General features: G+C 44.3%; 2 protein-coding genes across 2 annotated transcripts in view; one reads left to right on the top strand and one right to left on the bottom strand.

Annotated features, from left to right (window-relative positions):
- T265_05964 (hypothetical protein) overlaps window positions 1-6898 on the top strand; it is a gene marked incomplete at both ends in the record, with an annotated part of 30674 nt that extends 23776 nt beyond the window's left edge. The window contains 3 exons of the mRNA XM_009171116.1: window positions 1510-1732; window positions 4430-4572; window positions 6723-6898. Of these exons, the coding sequence (XP_009169380.1) occupies window positions 1510-1732; window positions 4430-4572; window positions 6723-6833 (477 nt within the window). The remainder of the gene's footprint in view (window positions 1-1509; window positions 1733-4429; window positions 4573-6722) is intronic.
- Window positions 6899-9034: 2136 nt separating this feature from the next.
- T265_13916 (hypothetical protein) overlaps window positions 9035-9411 on the bottom strand; it is a gene marked incomplete at both ends in the record, with an annotated part of 22921 nt that continues 22544 nt past the window's right edge. The window contains 1 exon segment of the mRNA XM_009171157.1: window positions 9035-9143. Coding sequence (XP_009169421.1) covers window positions 9036-9143 — 108 coding nt within the window.

The following is a 9411-nucleotide window of genomic DNA, read 5'->3' as shown; positions in this document are numbered from 1 at the left end:
CATCATCATCATCATCATCGACAGCATGACATCAGTGTTCAACACCGATGCTTCGCTGCCGCACAACCATGACTTATTTGAAAGCAATATTGTAAAGAAAAGAATAAAGGTGTATGGGAGAGGGACTTAGTGCTAGCTTAACACAATCATTCCGAGGTGCCTACACCTCCAGACATTCACTCAGGCAATCTGGACAGAAACTGACAACAAGAACGCCACTGAAATCGGTTGGCAGCCATATCTTGTAGTGTCTGCGACCAGGCACAGTGAAGATCACGCGGTCCCCACCCTGGAAGGCGAGTAGCACCGACAGCACCCAAGCGTTTCGTGATATATTTCATACGCATCTCTCAGGCCAGTGGTTAGCCACCTCTCTGCTTGCAACAATTTGAATTGGGAATGGAAAACAGCACTCTCTCCGGTAAACGATGTCTCGGCATACGCAACACATATCCTGACCAACGTAGCTTCTGGTGCTGGACACATTCTTTAATGGAAGTACCCGTTGCACAACCGAAAACGCGCTTTCCAACTGCCTCATTAAGGATTCGCCGACACCAACACACACGAGCTTTGGTTGTGAGACAACGATTGTCGGGCACTTGAAGCCGTCTCAGTTCGGCTGCTCGAATAGTCCAAGCCTCACAGCCATTCAGCAAAACAGCCCGTACTGTAGCTTGATACGCACATCCCTTGAGATTCGGGGATACATCATTCTGACGCCATAGGTATCTCAAATTAGTAAACGCGGCCCGAGCCTGCAGATTCGTGTATTCACCTCATCCGTCACACTACATCGAGAGCTCATACAACTTCCAAGATACGTTAAATGACATCAAGTACCTCTCCCTGGATTGTAAGTTACGTGTTCCTTGACTGCACGTCCACGAGCATGACCATACACTTTGTGGGGGCAAAATGCTGCATATATCATCTGTCAAGCAGTTGCTGGTTGAACAGAGTCACATTCGTCAAGAACTAATTATGCGGGCAACTCTCCTCAGGTGACGAAATACACTATTTACTCACTTATATGCAGTTCCTACTGCTACATTTACTGTGTTTACATCATCATTGTGAAACATACGAGCTGTAGTATCACTGAGGATGTGGTAGAAAGCACCGAGAATCCCAGGCAGAGCTGTCAACTGAAGGACACAGGATCTGAAGGACAACAACACGAATTGACTCACATCTTGACACCATGCTCTCCTGGCGGTCTCATAGAACAGAGTATCAGTGAGTCACAAACCACGCCTTATGCTCCGCCGTCCTTTTGTGTCACCAGATATTACTGCACTGTCAGCCCCCTCTATCGACCAATGCGGTAATTACACTACTGCAGTTCGCAAACACTTACCTGGGGGCGATCACTGAACACCTTAGATTTAGTTGAAGAATGGTGTATTGAATTTTCCCAGATTCTGCTTCTGTTCAGTGACTCATTTTGTTTGTAATCGTCCTCGCTTTTGCGCGTCATAACTCACAACCTCGCCCTGTGCATTGCAGCTGCGAAGGAACTCACGTCGTGAACAATTATTTGTGGTCTCAGCGTTGGCTTTGGTTTCCACCTTTTGCTTGTCCAGTTTGTACGGGTTTGGAGGAGCGACTAGCACAAGCGGACCACACAGTCTTTCAAAATTCACATTCACTCTCAACACCGCTCTGTCTCGACCTGCGTTTGCTCTTGCGCTCGCGATTGTGATTTACCTTTGTGGCACCGACAATGCACGTGAGTTATCTTTCCTATCGATTACTCTTGTTGAACTCGATGGTATACGAAAGCTAAATTGTGCATTAGTTCACCTGCCATGTGTGAGACCTCGTTGGGCGACATTTTGTCTTTTTCCTAGAGACACCGGGGACGGGCTGACGAGCGGCTGATGTTAGAAAAACGCAATTTACCATTTCCGAGTAGAGAGAACACCACACAGGCTCCGAGTGAACACAATTGGACCAAACTAGCAACTCATCGAACGAAGCAATTAACGACAAGATTTTATCGACCACTTAGTGCACGTGATTTCGATCCTCGTATCACACTCATTTGACGTGTAGTGTTCTAACACTGGTCGTTTCTCAAGCCCGTCGAAACGAAATTTTGAGAGGTTATTTTATAAGCATTTCTAACTTTGTTCACATTGGTGGACAATTTTGATTGGTTTAAACTTAATCAGAACGGAGAAGGGGAAATGGTCCTGGGGTGTTCAGCACCATGGTTCAATGGACAGTTAATTATCAGTGGGAGCAAAACAGAGTGTGGGACAAATAACCCTTCAAAGAGTAAATCGGTCCCATACGGACAGGCTCATATGCGGCATTTTGTGTTTGTCGATGCAGTGCCTAAATTCTTATTTTCTCTTATTCGCAGAAATGTATAAGGGATAAACCTTTTTCGCTTGCATCCAGCTAGTACACCCGTGCTACAGACAAAAACCTACCAATTTCGACGGCAGTCAGTTCATCCATCGATTTTATCCTGAGCAGTGCTCACCAAGCTAGATTCACGTATATTGCATTTAAGGAATTCAACAATCTTACAATTTTATGAGTGATTTACTTGCCTGGTATTTGGTAAACCTTTCAAAGGTTGTAATCCAATAGAAGAGTTTATTTGACCTGATTCATGGTTATCTTCAATTTGACTTGTTGAAATACAGAGGACCTAGGATCACTGTATCACTTGTCAGCACAAAGTCAGACAACCGTCGGAATGCCCACAACCTGGCAAAAATCGATCGAAATCGTTGTTCCATATATATATATACTTGCATATTTGGTTCATGTAAGCTGATCCGCATGATTGGATCCCTGAAAAGACGGGCTTACCAAAACAGACTTTCTTGTTATCGTGCAACGGTGATACTGCTGATGGGAGAGGCATGCGAGTAGTATGTTATCTCGTAAATCCGCATTGCGTCTCTTGAAAAGTGAGATCTATTACGGACTTGGCGGAGTCGCTGTGTAGCATTTGCTTGGATTTGAGCAACAGTAAGTTAATATCCAGGAGAGTTCAGGAAGGCGCGTTCAAGAGAAAATGGATGTTCAGTTTTTCAAACAAGATGAATATGAGAGTTGTGCTTCCCTGTCCATTAATCTGCAACTGGTCAGTTGACATTTCCCAATAAAGAACTCCGCAGCTAAGGCCTTCTTCCTTTTCAATCGTAGTGAATTCAGAGCCAAGCATCCATTTAGTAGGCGACGGTCATTCAATGGTCATGAACTGCGGACGACCAAAAACAGAGTTCAAACATTAACGATAATCAACCTGACCGAACTGACAGGGTGAGGTTGGTGCCGCACATGTGTGGGTGTATGTATCTGGAAGGTCAGATTCCCGAAAGTAACCACTGAATGCCCGAAATCCACTGGGACCCCCAGCTTCACTAGATGTTGACCAGAGAGACAACGCCCCCTCAATATGCAGCGCGTCACAACCTTGTATCAAAGCCAAACAGTATGGGTCAGCGTTGGTTCAGGTTCAGGTAGTGTCCCTCCATTAAAACAGCTTGAGGCCGTTGTATTTTCGCACTCACGCTCTCGCCCTTGCTTGTTCGGAATGAAGATGTCGTGTTCCCTTCGGTGAGTCTTTTTTCACCACTAGGCACTGGAGCGGGGTCAGGAGTCAGTTACAACAGATTGGCGAATCAGACGAGATAACAGTGCGTGTGTCAGAAAGCAGGATGAGCACAAGCCAGCACGTAGTTAAGTAGCCATAAACAGTCACTTACAGTAGACGGAAACAAGGAATGGAAACGCCGCTGACATGGGCCGGGGGTCATTACTTTGCCACCAGATTACCATTGTCAACCCTTTCCAGCGTTCGTGCTACGCTTTTGTTGTCGCATTTATTAAACAAGATTTTGGAATTTCTTTCGTTTACTAAAGAATGAAGTCTGTCTAAGGTGCTTATGATAGACGGAGCCAAACGGTTACCCACAAGCCGACAAATTCCACTTTTGCGCCGAGTTGTTTATCAGCCTGTCGCCTGGTAGACTGCTTACCCATCAGGTTCTATCATGCGCCCATCTCTACAAATCGAAACCATGAAGTACTTTAAAAGAACACCCTGTGACCATCTTTGTTGCCATCTCAGGAAAATCCCACTACCGACGCGAAGATCGAACAGAGATTTTTGGTGTTGGAGAGGTGCATTGCAAATTGGTTTCAGTTTCTTTTTCAGAGGACTGGCACCTGCACGCCACTTTTTGGTATGGAAGCGCCGGTAATTTCAGCGGTGTTACATGGAGTGAGCAGAGTATCGACGTGTGTGCGTGTATTGCCAATCTCTTTGATGTATACACATACCAAACGATAGTTCCAAAAACCGTTTTTTACCGTTGAAATTGATTTCAAGGTCGTCAGACAACCGCTCGCAACGTCAGTTTGGTACTGTCAAGCTTAATCCCCATTTCTCCACAACATATAGCCTATTTCAATGCGTTTCTCAGCTGGCCCGGATTCCGACTGCCCTCACAGTTGACCTATGGATTGTCTCTCATACATCCAATTTACGTCTACCTCATTCTAATGAGACTTCAAACGCCTATTACGTTGAGCAGTGCAACTCTGGTACGTCGCTTTTCCGGTGGACATCTTTTGATTCAAATTTATTTTCAACATGTACGCACTCAGCAGGAAGAACAGTCTGTGAATGGTTGGGGCAGATCGAAACCAGACTGTTGAATTGGGCTTGCTCAAATCATTTTCAAACTCCAGAGACTTAGGTCCCGTGTATCCATCTCAATAGAACTGAGGAGAAACAGATTTCGGGACATTTTAACAGTTCGTTTATCGTCGGTCGTCGTGGATTTACCACAAGTGGATGCAGAACGACTGAGAGCAGTAGTACTGTTACACAGAAAACAACCATATGATTGTACTAATGTCAACTGAAAGATGCCAAGGTCAGTCTGGCCGTCTGGGTTTACACCCGGAGGACATCTGGATTACATAGTTTGGAACGTGTCTTGCGAGGAGTTTTCAGCAACCTTATGAGTAGTGCCTTACGATATCTCGAATATCGTAGCGACTGGAACATGAGGCGGCCTGTTGCAGCACATTCAGTTGCCTGGAGACATCAAAACCGAGAGAATCAGTTGGGTTCCAGGTGAGTCTCTGGAAAAATAAATTAGTTTGCAATTAGTTCGCTAGTCTCGCAACTTGTTGCGCAACCCACCACCACTGTGATTCGACCCTATAAACGTAGCCGCCTAACTCCGCCCCGAGTGCGGGAACTGCAGACAGGATTTACATTGTACATTCACATTTGTGCAGTTCTTTTGTCGTCCCTGGTCAGAAGTACCTGGTCTACAGGTCCCCTTTTCGATGTTCATGTAGTCGATCTTCAATTGAAGAAATTAATGTTATTAACAATCCACCTTAATTTACAAATTATGTTGACATTAACTGAAGATTCAAAGGAATCCCAGTGGAATCTCTCGCTTGCCATATTATTGAACTGAGTGTACTGCACAAAGTCCGTCTCATTATTCAGTCGGTATGATGGAGGAGATATCTGAGTATATTTTGTAGACGCAACATACTACTAGCAAGGTTGGTAAAACTTCCGCGAGCCAACGACCCACTTTTATTTCTTCTTAGGGTTCAGCGAGCAGATAGAATGCTCGTCGTGTGTTCTATAGAACATATGTGCGATATACAGTTGACGGAATCTAGGGAGTTCCATCGCCTAAAATGCCTCACGATGGGTAGTAGGTTGTCGAATTTTATGTTACGTTAAGAAATAAATGTCTTTGTTATTGACTAATCGATGGAGGTTATTTGGAACTAAACTCTACTCTGGTCTCTACTGCGCGGTCTGGATAACCGTAAATATTTATAGTTTTAAGGGTTCCTTCCGTTGCCCCTTTTGATACGCACCAGGTAGTATGCTTGCTCTATAGGACAAAGTGTTTATCAGCCCAATTTAATGAACAGCTGGAGTGTAACTCGAGGAGGATATATTCAGAACACTCCACGTAACCTGCGGTAGGCAGAATGCTCGTGCGGAAATCTCAGTAGTTATCGGCTAAGGAAACAAAAGCGATTAGGCCACTCTGACATTGATTAGGGGGTATGCAGAAATCAAAAATTCACTCTCTGCTCAACAGTGTTTCTACGCTCGATTGCAGGTGGTCCCCACATATTCCATCGGTGACTGGGGGCATTTCACAATCGTGCACTAGTCACTAGTCAAACCGTTTTAAAAATCGGGTATAATTCACGCACTCTTTTGAAGCAAACCATGCGTTTCATTGTTGCAGCCTCGGACAACATTTGTAGATGTGGAACATGAAAGTTTCTAAGTTGGCTTAGTCTTATTGCCACAGCTTAAGCCTTGAACTCTAGGTGAGGCGCTGATGTCAGTTTTAGCACGATTCGAAGAGCTTAGCAATCGAAGTCTCCCATGAAAAGCCACGTCAGAGGTGATTTCACAACCCGGAAACTTGCAACGGCCTTTTATTTAGCGGCGAGCTGGTTTCTGTCCCCACAAAAGCCTCCCAAGATGAAGGAGATTGTATGCCTACTTCGTCGTTAAGAAATATACGGATTGTGGAGTGTGATGTCCATTAGCACAGAAACAAACAACAGATATCTGCAACATTCCCTTGGAAATCTCAGCGTTTACTTACAGTGAAACAGATTTACACTGGATGTTTCAAAAATCAATAATTTATTGTTGAGTTCACCTTCCCGATTGCACCATCCTTTTTATGCAGGTAATATTGTTCGTTGCCGTATCGGTAATCAGCTTCATCAGTTCGTTCTTCCTCTTTTTGGTCACTGAAATACCGGTGAGAACACTTGAACAGTTTTATGGACGCAGGTGAAAAAACTCCTGTCAGATGTCGGTGGAATAGTATTTTCGTTAGTTTATTTTTATGGACAAACTGTGCAGATTGTTTTAACTTGTTTATAAAATACATATTTTGATTTCGTTTCCGTCGGAGATTTTTACTCGAGGGGCTGAAAAGTCAACTTCTTAGAAGATCAACAAACATCACTCACAATAAATACATAAAGGGCTCATGGAAAGAGCACGCTTCAAGGACATCACAAAACGGAAATACCAAGACAGGTGACGAGTCATAAGGTACAGTTCAGCATCAACCTCCGAGGTTTTTTCCATTTCAGAACATTTTGTTGTTTTGGATGTTTCCATACGAAGCTACAGGTGTCTCGGTAGGACGTCGGAGATAAGATGTATCAGGTGGAAACCTTGTGTAACCATGTATACTACTGATTGAGCATGTGAGTAGTGTCCGGTTGGGTGTCACAGCGCCGTCCCCGCATCGGATGAGAGACTGGTAAAAAAAAACTCTGGCACCGAGTTGTGGTGCTCGTTCACTGCCGTTTAGTAATCAAAGAGCATCAAGGAATAGTTTGTTTCACAGACAGTTTAATGTCTCCGACTTAACTGGCCAGTTGATAGATACGTTGCACTTAAATCGAATGTTCCGTTCAAAATATGCGTTGCATTCCGGCCTCACTTCTACGCACTTGAGTGGTTCATTGAATTCGCCCCCCCCCCAGTTGTTCTGTTCAGAATCGCGCATTTGCTTGTTGCCCTGTTGTCTGCATTGTCTCCGTTTGGGTGGCCGGCTGAACAGCTGTCTATATAGAACAAATATGTTTTTCTACTGAATTTGGTGGCAAGCTTACCAGCAGAAGAAATCATACCATGACACTTTGCCAAGATTAAGGAAGTTACCACTTCTCAGTTGAAAAAACGTCCATAGGCTTTCCGTGTAAGAACAAAAAGAGAGCGGGAGTTCTTTGAAACGCACTACTCGAAAATAAACACAGCAGTGTCGTTCCGATTTTCTGTACCATAGGAAGCCAGAAGAGGACACCAAGATTAGCCTTAAAACATCTAGGAAGCCGTCAAAATTTTTTGGGCTATGGAAACATGTATGACGAGCAGCGTTATGGGAAACGTAATGTGGTGAAAGCGATTGAATGGTTCTGTCCTGCTCCTTCGACACCTTATCACCATTATCATCATTATCATCGGATGCAGCAACAACAGTGTTAATACTGGTGCTTCACTGCCGTGAAACTACAAATTCTCTCATATTATATTCATAATCTTAGAGTGGATCTTAGTGTGGATTCCATACTGGCCCATCGCGAGAATTCCGAGGTTCCAAAGCCTCTAGACCATGAACCAGACTGTTTGGAAAGGAACTGAGAGTGCAAACGCCAATGACATAAATAGACGAGTATTTCTTGCAATGTGAACCAGACGTTTGGAAAGGAACTGAGAGTGCAAACGCCAATGACATAAATAGACGAGTATTTCTTGCAATGTCGCGGGCCGAGTGCAGGAGGGGTCGGGGGGATCTCATCCTGGAAGGCATAAAACACCAACAGCACACAAACTCTTCGTAACCTCTTCTACACCCTTCTACCAAGTCACATGTCATCCACCCCGCGGTTCGCGCCATTCCAAGTATCAGGAAGGTTAGGTTCCTGAAAGCAAACCTACTGAGACCCTAAAACTCCACCAAAATCTCAATAGGAAAGCCTGGAAGCATCCAGGCCAATGAAGTATTCAGTCAATTCAGCTCCAGCCTGTAAGATTTTAAGTAATACCGGGGAAATACCGTGAAGACCAAAGAACGGAATTACTCTAGGATAAACTAGCAGGTAAATCTGAAGAACGATCAGGCGAGTATCGGTCGGATCGGTAACCGTAAGAAGAATGTAAACCGAGACGAGTAAAACTCACAAATGGACCGATAAGGTGTACTCACTTTACAGTTAAGCATGACAAGACAGACTATCAACCAGGCATAGCAGAAGGTAACGAACTGAGTAGAAATATTCCACAAAAAGCTGCAGTTATTGAAAAGATTAAATTCAAGTAGAGGAGACTTCATGTTCGTCCAAAAAGAAGCAATTTGTCGCGTGAATACAAGAGATAAAAAATCTAATGAAAGTCAAAAATAGGCGAACTAACTTTGTGGAAAAAATCAGCTTTTCAAGGCGTGTAGAGAAAATACTGAGAGAGGACGAATAAAACTTTTCTAGCGTAGACCAAAGAGTTTTTCACAGGCCAAAATCGGCGACTCTGTCATCATCGAGAGTACGTAGGCAAATCCGTAGCTCAGTGGAAAAGCTGCGAGAAGGAGGGAGACCTAAAAAGAAAACGAAAAATGCTGTGTCATTCTCGTGTTCATTAAGTCTACATTTAGTGATAGCTTATTGAGCTAATACGGTTTGAAGTGGGATTGCTCGAGTTAATCGTTACGAAACTAGTTTGAGTGCGTATTGATTTAGTTGAGCCCCTGAAACACTGGGACGAGAAGCTGTGGAGCAACACAGATGCCGCTGGTACTGGCATCCGGCGTTTTCGTGAGAACCGGACAGCTGGAATCTGCAGCTTACCGGTAGGAGTGGTCGGGG

Source organism: Opisthorchis viverrini, assembly GCF_000715545.1.
Source record: "Opisthorchis viverrini unplaced genomic scaffold opera_v5_119, whole genome shotgun sequence".
Lineage (NCBI taxonomy): Eukaryota > Metazoa > Platyhelminthes > Trematoda > Opisthorchiida > Opisthorchiidae > Opisthorchis > Opisthorchis viverrini.
This window is presented reverse-complemented; position numbering and strand designations above follow the sequence as displayed.